Here is a 22,421-nt window from a genome sequence, read left to right on the forward strand (position 1 = left end):
CAGAAAGGGGAGCAGACTTTCTGCAAGTCACATATTCAGGTTTTTTTTCCTTTTTTTTTGCAGAACTGGGGATTGAACTCAGGCCCTTGCGCTTGCCAAGCAAGCACTTATTCTACTGAGCTATCTCCCCAGCCCTCATCCAGTCTTTCAAAGTGAGCCCTTCCCAACAGTACCTTCCCTGTGGCAGGTGCTGCATTTGAATTTGCTCCTATCTGTTTCTTGCACAGATTCAGACCCTACTAGGAGCACAGAACATTTGGAAGCCTAGCTTAGTACTGCAGGAGTACCAGCCTGGGCCAAAAGGGAGATGCCTGCAGTCAGTTGGGCCTGATGAGTGAGTTTTGGTCTTTTGACTTTGTACATTTCAAAAGACAAATATATACACATCACAGCAGTTTAATATGAGGCTGTCTAGATTCATCTTTGGACACTTGGCAGGGATACTCAACAATGACAGGTAAATCCGGTAGAAGATAAAGCTGCACCTTTGAGGAAGTGGCTCGTGAGTGGGTGTCAGCTGTGAACCTGAGAGAGGCTCAGGCTGTGTGCCTCACCCGGTCTCCCATCTGCACAGGGGCAGGTGGGCACCACCCTTCATTTCAGAGAGAAGTGGAGGCGCTTCCTGCAACTCATCAGCCATCCTTCACCAGCAACTGTGGGCCCCGGAGATCTGCTCACGGCTCTACCTGGGACACAACTCTGCTCTCGAGTCCTGGAACTCCCAGGCGTAAAACTGCCCTGAGAGAGTTTCAAGGAAAATCCCAAACCAAGCAAACTAAAAAACAAAAGAAGAACAAAGTATCCTGATAACCCCAAATTTCTCATTTTTTATGAACACAAGACTCAATTACTGATATTAAGACATACGTTTTCAAAACATTTGCAAATGAAGGCAAAATCATAGGTAATGTTTTGAATATGTATTTTTTTCACTCTTTGATTTAATGAAGCTGCTAAAAAACAGATTCTTTCAACTTTCCTGTGAGCTACTTTAAAATTCATCCTTAATATAGTTATTAGGGGTGATGACACAGTGCTGACATAAAGTTGCTCTCCAGGGAACAAATTATTTTCCTCTGTAGGACTTGAAACTCTTAAAATCCAATTTGCTGTAAAAGCTTACGAGGGAAAAAAAAAAAAATCAATAGAACTTTTGCAGACCAAACTACTTTTTGTGTTCTAGCATTCAGAGGAGTTTTGAATTTTATTCAACCCCTTTAGTTTCTATAGCATCATTCCAAATGGCAGCTCTCTCCCACTTTTTGAGAAAAGGAGAGTGTCAACACGAGGCTTACGCTCCACGCAAAGGAAACACTGCTGGCCGAGCAGGCTCTCTTCCATTGGCAGGGTTTCTCTCACAAAACAACTTCAGGGCAAACGCGTCAAGCGCATCCAGAAATCTGACAGCATCTAAGTATTTCCTTTTAAATGTAAATCTGTTAAAAGAGTACAAATCTGCACCATGGCTATTAGAAACCTAGAAAAACAGAAAATAACCATGTCTTGGCGAAGATCTGGAAAAATGGGAAGTGTGTATTGTAGCTCACAGGAACATAATATAATATAGTTACTGCAGAAAATTTTGGCAGTAGTAAAAAAGAAAAAATCAATCAATTTTCTAAGATCTAGGAATTCTAGGTTGTGGCATATACTGAAAGCAGAGATGAGCATATATTTGTACGCTCATGTTAACATTATTCATACTACACTCATGGTACAAGTGATCTACACAACAGATGAATACATAAAAATGTAGTTTGCTCATATAATGAAATATCACTCATCCTTTAAAAGAAGGAAATTTTGCAACATGCTACAACATGGTTAAATCCTTAAGTCATCATGTTGAGTGAAATTAACCAGACAGAAGAACAGATGCCGTATGATTCCACCTAGGAGAGGTACCCATATTGGAGGGATTGGAGAATGGTGAATTGTTTGATGAGCACAGCTTTAATTTTGCAAGACAAATAAGATCCAGAGAGAGATGATAGTGATGGCTATACAATTTCATGAGTATACTTCAAGCCACTACAGTGTACACTAAAGAATGCTTAAAATGGTAAATTTTAGGTTATGCATATATTATGTACTTCTATATTGTACAGCAAAATGCAAACTGGGAAGACTTCGGCTTAAAACTGAAGTTCAGCCTTGTTAAGGTTCAGCCTACCAGCCAAGGTTCTGATGAAAAACAAGCCACAAAGATAAGGTTCCATTAGGATGGACAGAATATAAAAGCAAGATCCCTGCAGAGGACATCATCCCCTGAGCAGGCAAGAGAAGCTGCACAGAATCTGCAGGCTCCAACTGGGTGTTTGCGACTCTGGCTCAGCAATGTGGCCCGGGGCACAACGCCTGCCCCAACCACGGAAAGGCCCTGTTACCCTTACCTTGCTCAGCTTCACAGGAAGGGTTAGGTTTGGTGAGAACTATGAGGACAGCATCCTTCTTAGCCTCTGCATACGACAATGAGGCACAAAGAAGCAAGTTGCCCACAGTAGAAAAGTGAGTGCAGGCAGAGGTCCCATGAGAACCAGACAAGGCAGCTCCACACCGCTGAGCCCAAAGGGTCTAACACATAAAGCGCCCTCTGGAAGATTCACCCACTCTGTCATGATGGCCCTCAGCAGGCCTCAGGAGCAAGAGGAGAGGCAAATGACACTAGAATCTCAGCTGTGCCAACACTAATGAAGACACACACCACCCCCAGAGGCTGCCTAGAGCAAGGGGAGAGGGCGGGCTGCAGCTCCCAACCTCCGCATTTCTCCAGGACTGCAGTGCCTCAGGCACCACTCCTGGGCCCTGGCTGGGGCTAAGAGCTTCTTGGCTCTGAGCTCACTGCGATGTTCTTTTGCTGTATTCCTATCAGAAGGAGAGTTTCCAGCAGTCAGAATCACTGATGGAGGGGAGGAGAGAGACCTCGTTCTTTGTAAGAGCATTTTCTTGGTGCTTGAGTTCATAATGGCAACCCAGAAGTTGAGTCCATTAGGGCAGTGGGAACCAGGGCATTCTTGGCACTTAAAAAGGGGAACACGGAGTCAGGCACACGCTGACCGTGGTCCTACATACTCCATGCTGGCAGGCATGTGTATGAGGAGGTGCACGCAGATCTGGGCTTAGACTCAGCTTCCCCTTCCCTCCAGACACTCTACCTGCCAGGCAATCAGATCCTTGAGTTTCTCGACCTGCCCATGGGCCTCAGGGTGCTCCTGCAGGTACCGGTCTGTAAAGAAGGCCTGTGGAGATACAGAGAGCTTTTCAGTGCACCCGTGCATCCCATATGGACTTTTGTACTCCCACAGTGCACCAGGCCTTGGCAAGAGAGCCGTGCATAAAACAGGGCCTCCCCAGACCTAAGGCAAAATGTTTGGTAAGATCAGACACAGTACATGGAGCACACTGACCGTCAAGGAGGCTGTTTGCAGCTCTACCCCAGTGAAGCCATAGCTCATCTGGATTAGTCGGTCCTGCTGGGTGGTAGCAAATCTAGTCCCCCCCCCCCCATTGTGCTAGTGCCCACAATCTACAACCCTGCACCTCCCCTGGGTGGGCCTGGCCTACACTGGAAGGCTATAGAGCATTGTGAGAACACCATCTATAGCAGACCAAGCTGTGCACACCTGTGATACCAGCCACAAGGGGGCTGAGGCAGGAAGATAGCAAGTTCAAGTCCAACCTGGGAGACTCAGCAAGGCCCTGTCTCAAAGGAAAAACTAAAAGAATGGGCAGGGATATAGTTTAGTGGTAGAGTGACTGCAGCATGTTGCTTTTTGCCCCAAAGATGATTAACCACCCGACAGCCTGATCTCCATCAGGGCCCTTTCTATCTCAGTTTTTACACTGTCTAGATCAAGGGTCAATAAGCATTTCTTTGTGAAGGGCCAGATGCTAAGTATTTCAAGTCTTGTGGACTAAACAGGCCTCTGTCCAACTGCTCAACCTTGTGTTACTCTATTAGGAAAGAAGCCACAGGCAAGAAGGAAAGGAAAAGATGTGGCCAGGTTTCCATTAACCTTCAGTTGCAACAGCAAGGAATGTGCTGTAGTTGGCAGATACCAAGGTTTGCCTAGATTCATGTCCTTCAACTTCTGGCCATTGTCCTTATACTGGATCAGTGCAACATCCCTACCATAAACTCTTTTATCTATCTCTAAAATTGAATCTTTGGGCCTTTAACAATCCTGGTCTCTTAAAAGCTACCCAGGGGCCACTCCAGAGTTCCAGTAGCCTAGGGTGTGTCAGTCAGTGGGCCTTCCTGGTTGCCTCAGGATGCGTGGCGCCTGGGGACCTAGATCAGACCTTGCCTTTCATGTGTGGCTTGCAGAGCCTGCTTCTGGGCACTCTTGCCCACCTATAGCTCTGTCACAGCTGAGGTTACTCAGCAGACTATGATTAATTTTAGGGGCTTGGGGACTGCTTCTGGAATTTTCAGTCTATCCTGGGGGCTGGGGGCTATAAAGAGAAAGTGGGTATTTCACATACCTTCTCATAATTTGCAAAGCCTCCCATGACAGCAGGGTCCACAATTCCATTAAGAAGCATGGACAGGGGGTTGATGGGCAGGCCAGGGTCATCCAGGTGCTGCTGCACCATGCTGTTGATTTTGTCGTTTGTCAGCTGCATGGTCTCGATGGCATTCTCCAGGGGACTGATCTCCACCTGCAAGGGAAAGGTGGCAGTAACCCATCAGCCTTGGGTTCTGCTGTGGGAGAACAAGTTTCTGCTCTTCTCTGCATTTTCTTCCAAGAGGCCTAGGCACGGTCACCTGTGGGCCAGCCAAGAATACCCGGGCATTTTACTGTGAATGTTTATTCTCACAGATGGATCTTCATGTGGATACTCTGCATGAACAAAGCAAGTCCCCTCAGCCCACGATGGGGGGTGGTATGAGCTTGCATGCAGGTGCATGTGTATATGTATGTACTGTGTATATGTCTGGTCACCCTAGGAGAACACATAGCCCAAAGTGGTGCCTGATCATTATCTGTCCATTTTCCAAAGGGACATGCCAACCAATTTCTTGTTTTCTGGAGGGTCAAGTCTTACCCACTGTGAGCATGGAAGGAAAGGGTCTCACTTGCATGCCCACCTTGTGCCTCTGTCCTCCTTCAGGGCCCCTCAAGTCTTGTCAGGCTCAGCTATAAGGTATGATGCTGAGTGAAGCATACACTACACCTCCTTCTAGGACTGGCCCTAGCAGACTCCAGACCTTTCTCTAGGGTGGGTCCTATCAACCATGTCCAAGATGACTCCAACAATAATTTTGGTTCCCTCAAAAGAGCGTGCGATAGAGCACCCCCCCCCCATGCCCACGGACCCTGCATGTCACTAGAAAATGGCGCTGCAAAGCCTCCTGCTTTGCTCTTGCTACAGCCTCTGGGGAATGCTCTCAGAAGTGGGGGGTGGGAGAGATGGTAGGGGAGCCTAGTGGACAGAAAAGGGACAACTGTGAAGTGCCAAGGACACCTTTGGTGTCTGGGGAGAAGCGGTCAGCAGAGGCCGACGTGCCCATCTGTGAACTGCTGAGGGGCAGCCTCAGACAGTACTGCACAAAACACAGCCAGCTGTGTGCACACTCATGAAGGCGGCTCTCGCCTCGCGTTCATCCAGGAACAACTTCGTCATTTTGGCGCGCGGTATCAAGTGGACACTCCTGAGCAGGGCTCCGTGTAACTGGAAGCTCGCTGCGGGCCCGGGCTCGCCTGGGCTCATGTGTCTCCTGAAAGAATGGCTTCTTACTTAATCAGTCTGTGCTAGCTGCTGCCCCCTAGATGCGGGATCTATCCCAGGAGCAGCGGTGCGGGACGGGGATCTGAGAGCAGGATTCCGTCAGGACAGTCTGTGATGATGCAGCTTCCAGGTCTTTCAGTCTGTTAAAAATAGGTGAGGGCTGGGGAGATAGCTCTGTGGTCTACGCTCCTGCCCGGCAAGCACGAGGACCCGGGTTCAATCTCCCGTACCACATGCCATGTTAGCCTTGTGCTGAGCCGGCCACTGAACCTGGGCATTGCAGTGCATGCCTGTAATCCCAGTGCTAGGGAGGCTGAGACAGGAGGATCACTATGAGTCTGCGCTGTGCAGTGACACCCTGTACCAAATACATGAAGAAAAAAAGATTTCAAAAAGAAAAATGGGCCAGCGCAGCCTTAGGAGGAGCTGCGTCCTCACAAAGGTTTTTTTTTTTTGCCTCACAGACATTAAGCTCCATGGCAGGCAGGCTCCCAGAAATCTCAGGAACAAACAGCTTTGGGCAGAGGCCCATGATAAGAATGATTGCCTATTTATGTGACAGTCCTGCTCCTCCAGGACTCACACGTTCTCACCTGCTCCAAACAGAAGAGGCTGAATTTCCATCACCTGACAGCTATCTCCTCACAGCCTTCCATTCTCCTGAGGGCTCTGCAGAAGCAGAGATGCCAGGGAGGCTGCCCTCAGGGAGGGGCCAGGAGAGAGCACTGGGGTCCACAAGCACAAGGAAGGGATTCCTATCTGGTAAACTTGGGGACTTGGGAGATGTGGGGAGCTGCTCCTGGAAGGGCCCTGAGCTATACTGGCATCAGCAAAGAGAAAGGTGGACACGGCTGTGGAGGAAGGGTCTAGTCGAGTCCTACAGTCAACCAAGCAGATGCTTCCGGGATGCACCGGAAGCAAAGTGGCCAGCACCATCTCCCTGGGCAGGATTATGCCCGGTGAAGACACAGGAACAGAACCAGATTTCCATCAGATCTTTTTATACTGGCAATTGCCACAGCTCTGACACTTCGCTACAGTCAATAAATCTGCTGCCCGACTCTGCTTCATATAATGAAACTGTCCCATAGCTCACCATCAATATGAGTTTCATGCAAATGAAACTGTCCCTCAGCAAGGCAAAGTTTAGCTAATGAGATGGGAATCATCATTCCTTTAAAAAATGCCAGGGAGGGGTATATTTTCAGGCTATTTTTACTCAGGATGAGAAAGTACTATTAATTAAGTTGTTTGTCATGTAAATGGCAATAAACCCATCAGGAAGAAAGATCTTGTAAAAAGTTTATGTAAATTGGAACTTGTTTTAAACTTTTCATTTAGTTCAGGGAAAGAACTGTCAAAACAGCAAACCTATGACTGAAATTAGATATCGTGTGAGCAGAAATGAAGCCGCCTTCGTCTTGGTTTTCCAAGCAGCCAGCACTGTGGGTGATTACATAGATTTTCTACTAAATTACCAGGGGTGGGTGAGGAGGTACTGAGGTTCTGGGGAACAAGCTGGGTGCTCCCGCACACCGCAGGGTCTGTGGGGTGAGGAGGGTGTGGCAGACCCCATCAGGGACTGGGATGGATCATGCCTCTTGGGGTGTTCTTACCATGAAAACAGACTTGACTTCAAACCACCTGAGAATTCCAGGCAGTTTATATGCTGTGGTGTAGACGGTTCTCTCAATCCACATGTTCTGCAGAAGGAACATACAGCACGTTAGGAGAAGCACATCAGAGCGCATGTGGCTTTGTCCTAAATCTTAGGGATTCAAACATCTCTGCCCCCTGCCGAAGGCTCATAGCAGGGTGCAGCTCCACTAGAGTCCAGGGTGGGGCAGGGCAGGTGGGTGCTGAGCCAAGCCCACAAGCCATACTCTGCTGAACTAACACCCAGCACATATAAGGTGTCCCCTGGCACATTCACAGTTCTCTAGTATTTGACAAAGAAAATGTAACAGGCGAGTGGGCAAGACATAAATATCTTGAGCAGAGGGTGGTTCCCTCTTAAGTAGACAGACAGTTGGGAAACGTCAAAATGAGTTCTATATTAGCCTCACACTGAGTTCTAAAGAAACTCAAAGGTGCAGATAAATTAAGGAAGAATGAGTTTAACCAAAGTGACGTCTCACATATTAATAAAATCAGTACTTCAAGCTCATTTTTATATATCTTTACTTGAGAACATAAAAATACGGAAAGGGAGGAAAGTTACCCATTATGTATAGATAAAAACTTGAATATTTTAGTATTCACTGTTATGTGTGTGTGTGTAGAGTATACAGAGGATTAGAAATTGTACCCGGAGCCTTGTGCATGCTGTGTAAATGCTCCATCACTGAGCCACCTCCCCAACCCTTTTAACATTTTATTTTTAGACAGGGTTTCAAGTTGCTCAGACTGGCCTCAAACTTTTGATCTTCCTGCTTCAGTCTCCTAAGTAGCTCAGCGTACTGGAGCATCACCATACCCCGCCAAATCTTTCTTTAAAAGTACTATACATGTACTTTTAAAGTAAGCATATCTTAAATTGAAAAAAAATCTGTTTCACAAGATGCATTATTAGTAAAATTGCCTACTACACAGCTTGGGAAATTGTCTCAAGCCAGGAAACATAATTTGTAACTTTCTTAAGGTAGTGCAGAGCTCCAGGGTGGGCAAACCATAACCCTTGCAAGCTCAGGCTTGTGACCATCCCTGGTCCTGTGAGTCTCTCTAGAAGATCATTAGGAGCTGAGTCTGAGGCCATCAGTAGTAATCTAGACATACATGGACAGGATCATGGAATGACAACAATTCCAGAAAGCGGGTTTGGATCCTAGAAACTCCTGAGATTCCAGAGGAAAGGGAAGGGCCCTGCAGGGGCGGGGGAGGGGGGGACAGGCTCAGTCTCCTGTTTCCTATAGGAGTACCTTTGGTTCCACATGATGACGAAGACAGTTCCCAGGGGCTTGCCTGAGGGAGGATGGCAGGTGGGCCCTTCCAGAGCTTGTCAAGACCTCACCTGCTGGCTTTGTGGCCAGTTCCGATCCTGTTCTAGCCTCTTCCTCGGGTGACCCCTGGGAGCAGGAGCCTCACCGCTTGCTTGCAAGACTTGGAGGTACCGTGTAACCTCACCCGCCTCTTGGCTCAGTGGGGCAGCTTTCCTAGCCCTCTGCCTTTGAACACGAAGGGCCCTGGCACCCCACAGAAGGGGCCAGAACTGGGCTTCCCAGTACTGCCAACAATCCTGTGCTCCTCTAAAAGCCCAAGGCTTTGTCAGGTGTGTACAGCTAAGTCCAGCAGCCCCTGAACACTACGCTTGCATGAGTTTTAAATGGGACAATCAGAGGGCTCTGGGGCCATCTAGAAAAAGCATGACCTCCACGGCTTAGTGCAGCTCAAACGGCAGGAGTCTTGGTTATTCTTAGCTGTGCTCCTGACTGGCTGCTCACCCTTCGGCAGTTCACTTGACCTCTTTCTGTCTATTTCTTTATAGTCTGCGAACGAGGTACACTTGCCAGATGGGTGCATTGTGAGGGAACTCAGCAAGTGCCGAGGTGAGAGACTACATCACAACGGCATGGCTGCTTATGCTATGTTCTCTCAGAAAGCTACCGATCTTCCTGTGGGTGCCTGGCTGGATGTGCTTAGGCTGTGCCTCTGCTGTTACGGACACCACAGGGGCCCGTCACTGAGGAGGTCCAAGGTGTTGGAATTAGCTAAGAAATAGGGCTTTTGGCTAGAAACCCTAGCATTGTGTTAGAACTGGGGTAAGTTTAGAATTCACCCAATTCTTAGCTTTGGTTGATGTGTACGTACACTGGCCTCAGGGCTAGAAGGAACGTCCCTGAGGTGGCTACCACGGCCTTCCACGGGAGACTCCCGAAGGTTTTGCTCCATGCCTCAGGTGGCTGGAAGAACCTGACGATTTGGAGCTAAGAGGCAGAGGTCCCTCTCAGCTTGAGGCTGCCCAGTGGATGTGGTCTCAGCTCTGCTCTGGGTCAGGAGCAGGTGCTCATTCAACTTTGACCGCCTGCATCCCAGAAGCTTCCAGGACACTGACACATGAATGCTGCTTTCAGTGTGGTAGTCCTCCCTGGGCCCCCGGGGCTGATGCCTCCCTGCCATACTGGCTCTTAGTGGGATTTCTTAGGGAGGGTTTCCAGTAAAAAGAACTGCTCACAGTTTTAAACTCTGGCTTATTTGATCTCCTTAAATACAGAATCCATTAAATCAGTCTGTATGTATAAGTTCTACAAGACTATAAGGATGTGATAACATTTTCATGACTCTAATGCCATGGTTTCTAACCCGGGAGAAATGTTGGCAAAGGCTGGGAACCCTTCTGGTTGGTTGTTGCACATGGTGAGGTGACACTGGGTCTGTCTCATGGGCTGAGGTCAGGGATGCGACAGTATTCACCACAGAAAACAATCCGCACTTCATGTCAGAGGTAGTGAGGCGGAGTCCGTGGTACAGTATGGTAAGGTCCACCGAGGTCCAGTAAGCATGTATTTGGAGCTATGCCTGCTCATTTTCTGACTGCTGTCTCCCGCGAAGCCCACATTAGTAACTGCTCAGCACCTCTGTGTACCTACTTACAATGAGAACTACAAGCATCTGTCCCACTATCCCCATGAGAAGACCAACCCAGGAACCCAAAGGGACAAGGAAGAACCCCAGCACCTCAATGGCATGAGTCACCTTTAAACATTCATCTTGATCACCTTAGTGATGTGTCAGATGACATTAGTTTTACTTAATGTGGAGGGGGAATGGAGTAGGAGTTCTGTTTATATTATACAGACATGATAGCTGATAGCCCTGAAAGGCTACACTTCTCCCAATTCATGTGTATGTGTGTGTGTGTGTGTGACAGAGAGAGAGAGAGAGAGAGAGAGAGAGAGAGAGAGAGAGAGAGAGAGAAACAGATTTTTTTTTTTATGAGCAGAATATATTTATTGAGAGAAAGAAAGCTCCTGTCCCGAGAGAGGGACTGGGGAGGGGATGGCGGGTAGTTCCCCCGAGATTTTTTTTTTTACCGCAAATTCATTGTCTGGATTTTTCTCCCCCTTCCGGATTGGTCGAGAATATTCAAATCTCTGGACCTCATTTACCCTGTAAAAACTGCAGAGACAGACAAATTATTAGATATTTAACCCAGAAAGCAGCCCGTTTGCTTGCACACTCGCAGTCTGGCTCAGAACACGTCACTGTATCTCACAAAGCATCCCCAGCACCAAATCACAGCCACAGCCTTGGCATCCTCTCCCTGCGGCCTCTGGAGAGACATGCTGGCAGGTGGAAAAATTAACCTGAGATTCTTACCTCCTCCCTGTCCCCGCCAACCCTCAAGGGAGAGGAGATGCTGAGAGAGAGTGAAATGGGCAAAAACGAGGCAAAGGTGAAACAAAGGAGAGAGGAAAAATGGCCAATATAGTCAGTGCATATGTTTGGTGTTTAAAAAATTAATTAATAATCTAGCATTCTGGCTTAATAATTTAACAAGTTATTTAGATAACTTAATAATTTATTATTTTTAAATTAAAAATTGATGTGTACATTATTTTTAAAAAAGAATCATATCATTAGCTTCAGATAAGAAGGATGCACACTTTGCATCTACCAAAGAGTAGCGCACAGGAGCTTGGACAGCCTGGCCTCTTCACTGGGTGAGGGCTGGGCGGGCTTTATGTCAGGGCTGGGTGGGGAGGCTCTGTTGTCCTGTGCTGAACTAAGCAACAGTGTGGCTATTTGTTTAATCAGTTTCTCTCTCTCTCTCTCTCTCTCTCTCTCTCTCTCTCTCTCTCTCTCCCCCCCCCAAAATAAAAGAAACCAAAACCCCACAACCTCAAATTTATGCCTCAAAAAGTCAGCCATTTGCAAATTCACTGAGTTCTACTTTATATCTATTACTGCTGATGAAAGGTCAAAGAAATGATGACAAGTTAAAGAAGCAACCAGACTTCAGGATGTAAAATAAGCAGATCCTCAAGAGTTCGGCCACCCACCCCCTTTCAGGAGAACACAAAAAAGGACACTTTGCACCGGAGAATCATGTGCCGATACAGCTGTTCCTATGCCCTTGCTAGGTCACATGCAATTAAAACACAGGCATGCACTTTCGGTCCAGTGTAGATGGGTGACCTGCGAGGTTTATCAGCCACCTCTTGATCCCACCTCATGGAACTGCAGTTCTCTGGGCACAGAGTATTTATCTTGTGCTCCATTGGGAATGAATGTTCCAGTTTCTTTTCCTACTTTATAGAGTACAGTCACAGGACGCACCCCAACAGCAGACACAGCTTAGATATGGTGCTTTTGGTTTGGACACAGCATGAATGCTTCCTAAAACACTGGAATGCCACCTCCTCCCTTGAGCTTCCAGTTGTTTCCTGATCTTTGGAAAGGGGGGAACTTTATACTTTCTGGGTACATGAATTACCTTCTTCCTTTCCTTCTGTGGTTGCTGGAAATCATTAGCTTCCCTCGCTCTTCGTAGATAGAAAAAGCACTTGGAAAGCTCACTTGGGCTAAAATGCACTCTTCAAGAGGCAGGGCTGTTGGCAAGAGACCTGTACAAGGCCACTCAGCCTCTCCTGCCTGGTAAGGAAACTGGAAGGCTTACCTGACAATTTGCTCAGACACTGGCCGGTGAAACTTGGGGGGTAAGTCAAGTTTCGGCTTGACCGTGAAGCACTGAATGTCTGATGTCAAGAAGGTCAAGGATCAAATGTACAGTGGATGTCAAAGAGAGAGATGCCCCGCCCCCCAGCCTTCCAAACTGAGAGTGCTGAAGTCACTCTAGAGTTGATATGGTGTCTTAAAGGATACACTGGCCAGGAGAGTTTTTAATATCATCGCCTGGTGGAGACGTTGTCTTCATTTTCTCAGCATTTGGAAACTGAGTTAACAGCCGAGCTTCAAAATCTTCTCGGCGTTCATACTCCTTCCCCCGGTAAATGAAGACCTTTCCCTGGAAACCATGACATTGTTACACCACGAGGGAAGGGTTGGGAAAAGGATACATAACAAAAAACACGGAGCTTCAAATATGCTGGACAGTTTTTGTTTCTGTTTTTTTTTTAATGTCACTGCATGTAAGAGCAACTTGTAACTATCTTGCTCTCACCCATCAAGGACACAGGGACAAATGCTATCTAAGTCAACCCTTTTGAGGCAGCAATGAACCTTACATTATTGAAATCCTGCCCCATGTCTCATTCTTAGCAGTGACAACCAATTAAAGAATTATGAAAAACCAAGTGAGCAGTCAGAGCTTCAGACACAGTCAAAAAAGATGAACATAGCCCGGGCAAGGTAGAAATGATGTTCATGCTTCTCAGGTAAACCATAATGACGTCAAATTTGTGCAGTCTCAGAATATGCCAAATTGGCTTACTGGATATTCCCAGCCCAAATCACTTGAGGAATGTAGCTTCCGAAGGGCCATCTGACCTGTGTTTTCCTATCAGCCCCATAGCACCCTCCAGGAGGGACACCCTTCCCATACCAAGTGTGGAAAACAGGGCCTGCGGCAAATCTCAATAAACAAACTCTAAGGTACTCCTTTTCTTCTACTAGCTTCTCCATTTGGCCCCTCTCACATTTCTTTTTGCTCCATCCCTGGCTTTTACTATCCTAGGGATCCATCTATCCGTTACAGAGTTATTCTCTGCCCCCAAAATACAAAAGCCTCATGCTTTGGTCTTTGGTTCAGACTTTACTCTTTTGTGAAGATTCCTACATACCTGTAAAATTAATAGGACTTTCGTGCTTTTTTCATGTTAAATCAACTCTTACATTACTTGGGTTCCCAGATCTGACCGAAGAGCTTATATAAGAACTGAGGGGTATAGTGGACACCTGCCTCTCCCATAGAACCGTAATTAAGTGGGCTTTGTGCTACCAAAATAATTTGAAACTGCATGAGATAAAGGTGGAGCTTACAGCTTGAGGGGGTCCACCTTGAGCCAACTCTTGGGAGACACATTAACTGAGTGTCAGAACAGGAGGAAAGGGGAATCAGACCACAGAGGAAGCTACTGGGCTCTTGGCTCCTCCTGCTGACAAGTGGCTGGAGATGGGTGGATGCAGGACTTCCTTTATTCCAGTCAGTTGCCAGGCAGACCACTATTTATCAACAAGTGACAAGACAAAGTATATAGAGCTTTTCTTCAAAGGGCCAGACTTGCTCTGTTTCCAATGACATATTTCAAATTGGAGAGTCCATCTGGGCTGATACAGATGGCTAGACTCAGTGACCTTGAGGGGGAGGGTGAAGTAGGTGAGCATTCTTCTTCACACAGGCGGCCTGTCAAGGCCATCTCTGTGCAGGTGTAACACAGTCCCTCCGTCCATGCACCGTAGGCGAGGTCCTTATGAAGTTCAACAGGTCTCTCTCCCTTCGTGAGTTTAACAAGCATGTTCTGAATGTCTACTGAATCACAAAGCAGCATGCATGGGTAGGCAGTATAAAGATACTGCTGGTTTTCAAAGCCTCTTGTCTCCTGCTACCTACCTGCCCTCTGCTAGAGCTCTCTCTCTCACTAGAAACCACAGCAGGGAAAGGAGAGTGAGCGAAGTCATGCAGACCCACAGGAGCTTGGGGGCCCTGCTTGTCATGGTAGGACTTAGCTGCACCAGGGCACATGTCATTTAAACCAGGGGGCTCTAGGAATGATTCTCCAGATGGGCTGGTCATAAGTCAGGAGCAGCTGTCCTGCTTTTTCTGTGCCAATGCTCAGACAGGCAGTGGTGAAGAGGCAGACAGACAAAGAGACAGACAGACAGGCAGGCAGCGAAAAGAACAGAATTTTCCTGCATATTTTTACATTTTAGATTTTTCTCTTTGAGACTAAGCTTGAAGTCAAATCAAAATTTGCCTAATTTTCAGAGAAAGTGATCCTATACCACATTGAATTAATGTATTCCTGCTACAGTCTGGATAGTGTGTCATCCCCATATTTGTATGTCTAAACTTAAATCGAGGAGGTAGCATTAAAGGTAGGATCTTAGGCAGGACAGCGTGTCACAAAAAGACCTACTCTTTCCTGTCTGTCACACCACACACTGAACCTGCTGGCATCTTCCCTTTGAACTTCCCAGCCCCTAGAACTGTAAGGAATCATGTTCCAGGCTTTGTATGTTGCCAAGGGTAGGTATTTTGTTATGGTAGCCTGAGTGGAATGAGACAGTCTCCTTCTTTAGTTGCAATTTATTCTTAGTTTTTACAAATTACTAAAGAAGGAACAGTTTAAGAATGGGCTATTTTTTTTCCCACTTTCTAGTTAGGTATGTCTTCTAGTACCATTAGCGGAGAAAAATGTTGTTCTTTTTTGAAAAACTGTCAAGTAAAAACCAAAGTAATATGTACTCTTAATTAGAAATATAAATATACAGTATGGACATCTTATAATGCTACATAAAACCAAATATTGAAGAAATCCAGTAAGATTTAATATATAACAGGTTCCTGCAAAACTAGTGTGCATTTATTATGCCTTACAAGAGAGGACATAATAATAAAAATGTATATAAAGGCTTTAATAGAAAAACACTAGTGAGTTATAGAAGAAAACACTAATAACATTTTCTAGAAATGTCAATTACTTTGCATTCTGAAGTAGTCCCTTCAAACATGAAAACGGGAAAACATACATATAGCCAAAGATATTTATTCCTTGTGAGGACTATAAATATTAATATGGATGCAGAAAAACAATGAGATTGATTTTTGGAGAAAAACGGAGCTAAATGGACAGCGAGTCTGCTCAGAGGCGGCTCTCCTCACAGCGTTCAGTTGCCAAACATTCCACCCACTTTTTGGTAACCGTTAATGTCACTGTCAGACTGACCCCTGCCTGGTGATCTGTGAAGCGTAATAAATATATTGCCATAGGCCTACAAAATTATTCAGGTGTAGCGGGAAGGTCACCTCAATATTAATCAAGCCAGTTAAACTCTATCCATACTTTGCATTTTGTCCTTTGATGGTAGATATGACCCAGGGCAGACCCTGCAACCTGCAGAATCTGTGAAAGCCCAGCACAGCGCAGTGGTTCTTGGCTCTGTTGTAACATGGCTCTCCCAGGCATCTGCCTCCTCCTGTACGGAGGGCAGGCTGCTGCCTTGCTCCGGATGCTGGGGTAATCATTTCTCACAGATTGCGGTTGGTGGCTGCCATGTCTTAGGCAGACCACGGGCTCCCTTCCCCAGAGCCTACTCGTCCAGCACATCAGATTTGCACAGTGAAGGACCAGCCTCTGTCTCCGTCATGGAGATACACAGACACTAATTAAAAACTTCTGCAACATTAAGAAACTTCAAGCTCTTTCTGTGCCTCAGCTTTGCTTTTTTTTTTTTTTTTTTTTTTTTTTAATGTATGTTTAGATTTCTCCCTAATGTAGAGCATATGTCTGAAAATTCTTTGCTTGCTCTGTGGACAGGAAGCTTTTTTCTAGCATCTGGGTTTCCAGTGGAACACTGTCTCAGCGGTACAATGAAGACAATAGGAGAAACTACTGGTAGTGACTGGACAGAGCTAGATGTCTGGGAGGACACTGAGTGACAGGGTCAACTGACCTCAGCTTCTGGAACAAGCCAGGACCATGTAGGCCACTTATAAAAAGACTGACAAGTCTGCAGTAAGGGGTACATTTGCATCTAGTGGGTGTTAGTATGAAGAGATGTCTTGTACAATCAACAATCCTGTAGCATCCAAAAACATGGGCCAGAGAGTGTATCTTTGGGGCTAGAAAGAGCTCTTCTCTAGTTCCAACCTCCAGGATAGTTGTGTTCCTGGTACAGAACGGCTCCACTAAGGACAGAGGAATCACACCTGACCTCCCAGGATGAGAGAAAGTCATGCATTCAAAAAACACACTAGAAGCCAAAATAAGAGTGGCCCACTGGTCAATGGCACATAAACACGTGGTTCTGAAAAACCTCAAACAACTTTACCAAGTAGGTCAGGAAGCACTTATTTCATCACTTCTCTTCTTGTCTCCTGTGATACCTGGGAAATGGGCATGTGCAAGATGATTATGGTTATCACTTAGATCACGTGTCCAAAAACAAAACAGCCCCAGGGCTGCAGTGGGATTCAAAGCTGCCATGATCATGGAAATCCATTTCTAATTTTTCATTATCATTAAGACCTACATGTTTGTGGCAGCATTATTCACAGTAGCAAAAAGGTCTAAGTAGCCCAACTGTCCATCAGCAGATAGACGGGTAAAGCAATTGTGGTCTGTACATAAACAGTATTAAGCCTTACAAAGGAATGAAGTTCTGACGTGTGGTACAACATAGATGAGCCCTGAGGACATTATGCTAAGCTAAGTAAGGCAGACACCAAAGGAAATATATTACATGACTCCAACTAGACCGAGCAAACAGAGGCAGAAAGCAGAGGTGATAAAATGACGAACTGTGACTTAAGGGATACAGAGCTCTAGTTTTGCAAGATGAAAATATTCTGTACATGGAGAGTGGTGATGTATGCACTATAATGTGGATGCACTTATGGTGCTGAACTGTGGGTCTAAAACTGGTTCAAAAAGTAAATCTGACTTTCTGTCTGCCTATTATCTATGTATTATCTATGTATATCTATATTTCATTCTAGGACAGTTAAAATACACATAAATCTCTGAAGGAGAGTTCTGTTCAGGAAAAACCAGATGGACATTTACATACAAGCAAAGAATGCATGCTTGGCTCCTCTCTGGGACCCAAGCTAACCACAGAGGGGTAGGGCACCGTTAGATTTTGCCAGGCAACCACCAGCCATTCCCTGGGGCGGGCAGGGCCGGTCTGCTAAGGGAGAAAGCTGGCTCGAGTTAAGCAGAGTCCAGAGTTACCCGAAGGAAGGTGGGGAATCCTTGTCCGTAGTAGCCAACAGCGAAATAGTCAGGCTTCGGTCTTATTACTTTGACGATGTTTTCATAAAATTGCGCCTGTTTTTTCTGGAGGGAAAAAAAGCAAATGCATTTCAGATTCAGCTGTTTTCTGATCCTTCCTGCAGGCTCTCTATGCCTTGGCAACTCTCAGGGGTGTGAGGAAGGCCCCTTGAGGCTTGCACTCAAATTCAATATTTACAGATAGTTTGGGTGTTAAGTTTTTAACTAATCTTTCATTATTCAGCAAGGGTTTAGAATAAACAAAGCAAATCTAGCCACTGGTTGTGATTTACAGGTATCTTCAATAACCAAGAGGGAGCGCAGAGATGGTTTCTCTTCTGATTAAATGCCCTTAGTGGTTTCTAAGTGGTATGAATAAAATACTCGGGGTACATTACATGGGAATGTAAAAGGACAGAGTTACTTTGCTGCCAATTAATGACAAACATTACAACATCATCAAAGTAATCTGCTGAATGAAAACAAATGTGACACAGCATAACTTGGAGGGCAGTACATGGGCATTTTCAGAGAAAAAGAGGTCTGGTTACTGTGTGTTCACCCTCATCTTGGAGAAGGGGTCACAAATTAAACTACGGAAACTCAAAGGCTCCTGAGCTGTCCAGGCCACTGGACACAGACTACCTACAGTTGTTTATGTACCAGTTAGTCACAGAGGTCTTAGGGCTCAGTGATAAAAGCTGACCTGGGAATAAAAAGTGGATACTCATGAGGCCAGAACCAACCAGCAGATATACTGAGACCACATTCTTGGGACAGTTCAGAGGAACAAGCCAGAACCAGAGGAGGCCTGGGGCGAACCCAATGAGAAAAGAGAAAGTCAAGAAAAGCCAGCTTAGACTGTTCATTTAAATAGCAGTGACAGAAGAGAAAAGACCTACCAGCAATTCACTGAGTTGTTCATAATCAAACATTTCGTTTTCATACTGTTCGGCAAGTTCCTTGCCCAAGGCGATGGCCTCCTCCCACATCTGTGATTACAAGGAAGAAAAGACAGAGATCCAAACCTGAATCTGGCAGTCAGAGCAACGCAATCATTCATAATAAAGCAATTTAAAAGCATGTCGGGTTAATTGAAAGACCAGGGAAACGATGTTGGAAAAATACAAGTATTTTCTGGAAGCTGCCGTCTTGGGTCTCAGGACCAAGCTGGTCCCCCGCGGCTCCCTCACCACCCAGGGTCAGCCAGCAGCACAGTGGTCTGCTGGCTTGACCTTGCCAACCCCGTCCTGGTTCCCCTGTTGACAGTTGTGGCTGCCAGGACCCAAATGTCAGCGAAGCCAGAGCGCCTAGAGGAATGAACCGCAAGATAAAGAAGGGAGGCAGAGGGAGCGTGGATATGGAACCCAGGGCCCTGACTTGGCTACTGTCCCAAACTGTTCTACTTAATAAATGCTATGCCCAAAGTACCAACGGCAAGAGTGACCAGGGTATGCTGGAACCTGAAACTAAAGCTTGTCTTATATGTGCAAGCATTATGTAAATGTAAATTCTGTCATCATTTTGAGAAAGGGGAACCCAACACTGAGGGTACCTTTCCACATAACTTAATTTCTTTTTCTTTTTCTTTTTTTTTTCCCAACCCTAATCCTAACCCTAACCCTAAACCCTAACCCTAACCCCTAACTCCTAACCCTACACGTAACTTAATTTTTAAAATGTTGGTAAACTTTTGACACATGCATAATGGCCTGTTCATAGATGGTAGTCTCTTGCTTTTCTTGGAAGAAAATAAAGTGCATTACTTGAGAAGATGGTGGAAAGTTCAGAGGAACTGCCTCCTACAAGAACTCTTCCTGGTTACCAGTTGCTCTCTTCCTCTTTTGCACTTCCACAGGGACCTGCGGCTTCAAAATCTCTGCCATGCTTTGAGACTAGAAGCCCCTGGAGGGCAGTGGCCAAGCATGACCCCCTGAGAAACCCCCAGACATCTACCCAGAACTGCTTGGCAAGGCTCAGTAAACCAAGTGAAGGCTGTGGACCTGAAACCAGGGAAGCTTCATACCACCCCGTATACTGTGTTTCCACCATGAATCTCTGCTTCTCTTCTCATCTTCCTCCCAAGACAGCTGCAGCCATGGATATGTAGCTTTGACTCCTTCTTACCCAGATGTTAAAGACACTTGGGGCATCCATACCTCCAGGAGGGTAACAACCACTATTAAGAGAGTTTACGGCTTTTAGCTCCTTCCCAGTTATGTCTGCCCACCTGCATTCCCCTGCTGAAGCCTGCAGGCACCATGTCAGGTGGGTACCTTTCTCTTGCCCATGTTGCAGACAACACGGCTAGGGGCAGGCAGGTAAATAACCCATCTGAAAAGAGGCTATTCACCAAAGTTCTTGCTCATAAGGGTCTCGAACCGGCACTTCCAGCTGCTCCCTATCTTTTCTTGCTGTGGTGGGCTTTAAATGGTTCCTAGCTTGTCTCTAACTCAGGATCTCATGCCTGATACAGGCTGCTGGGCCCCCACCTGGCACAACTTGGCTTACCGTCCCCCAACATCTGGTCCTTTTTGCCCTTTCTTGTTAGAGTGAGTCCTGCTAGGACCGTATTGATTACTAAATCACCCAATACACTGAAGAATGTTGTTTAACTTAAATGCTTCAAAAAATACCCCTTTGGTTGAGAAAAATTATTCTTGAAAAAGAGTTATATTTTGTACTTTGAAAAAATAAAACAAAAGAAAAAAAAAAAAGAAAACAAAAAAGCTTGGAGTAGATTTCAGACATGGGACCAAAGTCTAGGGACTGGACATGTCCCATCTGTGGTCAACACGCTCTGTCCTTTTCCCTTTGGTTCCAAGTCGCCTCATATTTTTTTGAATAGCTACTTCTGATTCTCTGGATCTTGTGTAGATCCTTCATGAGCCCCAGCTCCCGTTCCCAGGAAGGGAAAACGCTCACTTTTAATGTTTCTTTTAAGCTCCAGTGACCCATGCCTCCCTCAGCATATTTCCATTTCAAAGCCATTACCTTTCCTTGTAAGTCTCCCTCACTGGATTTTTCTTTAGTTCTCCGCAAGCTAATACACATTCTCTTAGGTGCCTAAACCAGTAGGGCTTCTAATTCATTCCAAGTAAAAACTTAATCTATCTTTATCCTAAATGACAGATGAGGTACTTTAGATACATATCAAAAGTAATTGTTTTTAAAAGAAATGTAAGTCTGGAGTAAATATCTTATCCTGTTCACCCTGAGGTTATGTGGCTCCTTCTCCTATCCGATTTTCTATAAATATATATTCTTCCTCTCCCTTCTGTCTGTGTTAAAGGATTTTGCACCAGGGAGATTTTCATCTACTTTTAATTGGACAGGGCTCTAAAGAGTGTGGGTAATTCGTATTTTCAGTGTGAATACTTCAGAAAATATTTCAGCGCCAGAGAGAAAACGAATACGATCTAGATTTAGATTATCTTTGTGAAAGAATCATTTTAACCTTTGTGAGAGAGTATCCTGTTTGGCTCCATTCTTCAAAGAGCCTGGGGCTCAGCAGGTTTCCGCAGCCCCCAGAGAAAAAGCCCGTATCAGCAAACAACTTTATTTCTTGATCTAAAGTATTTAATCCGGTTTCTGGCATTTCTGAAATCCTTAGTTCTCGGCTACACAAGGTACGCCACCCCTCCGTGGCTTCTCTGCAGACGATGACTGGCCCCATTTCCTCAAGAGGATAATCTCTCCCATCTTCATTGAGCCTCCTGCTCTCAAGACCTTCCATTTCCACGAACAGGGAACTTTACTGATGAAATTCCTTCCTGAGTTCTCAACAGAGTGGTGGCAGAGGCGACATCAGATATGGACTTTACAGACAACCGTGAACTTGACGGGTGAGCAGGCTGCCAGAATGATGACGCTGCTCTTACTGGATCTGGACAGATGAAGGAACAGATGCCAGCCGGCTGCGATCCTTCAGCACGGAGAGAGGCTGGCTGACTCACCAGGACACTGGTGAGCGACACTGCTGTCTTCTGCTTACCAGCTGCAGGTGACTCTCGAGGGACAGTGTTTTGGGGGAGCTGGAACTTCAGCGATGCTTCTCTAATTCAACTGTTTCTCCTGGCAGTTGTTGGGGCTAAGAGTCATGCTCATTCACCCGCTGATCTCCCAAAGTCCCATACAGCCATCTGAAGGTAAGCCAATTAGGATGTGTGTCTGGAAGAATCCAGAGCTCCTGTTAAGGCTCCTCAGCACAAGAAGGGCCCAAGTGGCCCAGGACCCGAAGAGACCTGTTTAGGCACCTCTGGTCACTGAGTGCTGAGAATGGGGCCACCGCTCATTCCAGTTCCCAGGTCCCAAGTGAGGCATAAGAAAGACCACGGCATTCTAGGCTTTGGCCAACTGACAGAGGCCAGCTTCATCTCACAGTTGTCTGTAACCCATCCTATAGAATGGAGAGTCTTTGATAACACAAGGGTTGGACAGCCTTTATGAAAAGGCCGTGAAATGCCTCAGAGACTTACCAACTCAAATGCCTGCATAGTGGTGAAAGACTCAGGAAGTCCATGCCACACAGAAACTACTGCCCGCCTAGCTCAGGTTTGGCCTTGTGATATTTTTCCCCACAATTCTTGTTAGTCAACAGAAAATTACTTGCTCAGATTTTTAATTCCTTGGAAGGATGAGGAAGGACTTTTGGTTTATTTCTTTTAATGGAGATTTTACTTTTTTTCCCCCCAGGAAAAGACAGATACATTTCAACAAGGGAAGAGACTGGGTAGCCTGATTGGGCAGCAGGAGATGTGGTTGGCTCCTGCTCAGAGCTAAGGTTAGAAGGAGAAT

The 22,421-nt window shown here is 46.0% G+C and overlaps 1 protein-coding gene across 2 annotated transcripts in view; it reads right to left on the minus strand.

Moving 5' to 3' along the window:
* The window catches only part of Dock1 (dedicator of cytokinesis 1), a 542,363-nt gene that overhangs the window by 24,051 nt on the left and 495,891 nt on the right, over positions 1–22,421 (minus strand). For both annotated transcript variants that reach the window (XM_004625582.2, XM_012513454.2), the window contains exons 39-46: positions 18,527–18,616; positions 17,586–17,690; positions 12,556–12,697; positions 12,350–12,428; positions 10,764–10,848; positions 7,350–7,436; positions 4,486–4,662; positions 3,156–3,239 (exon numbers count right to left, since the gene is read on the minus strand). In XM_004625582.2, coding sequence (XP_004625639.1) covers positions 3,156–3,239; positions 4,486–4,662; positions 7,350–7,436; positions 10,764–10,848; positions 12,350–12,428; positions 12,556–12,697; positions 17,586–17,690; positions 18,527–18,616 — 849 coding nt within the window. The remainder of the gene's footprint in view (positions 1–3,155; positions 3,240–4,485; positions 4,663–7,349; positions 7,437–10,763; positions 10,849–12,349; positions 12,429–12,555; positions 12,698–17,585; positions 17,691–18,526; positions 18,617–22,421) is intronic.

Source organism: Octodon degus, unplaced genomic scaffold (assembly GCF_000260255.1).
Source record: "Octodon degus isolate 3935 unplaced genomic scaffold, OctDeg1.0 scaffold00010, whole genome shotgun sequence".
NCBI lineage: Eukaryota > Metazoa > Chordata > Mammalia > Rodentia > Octodontidae > Octodon > Octodon degus.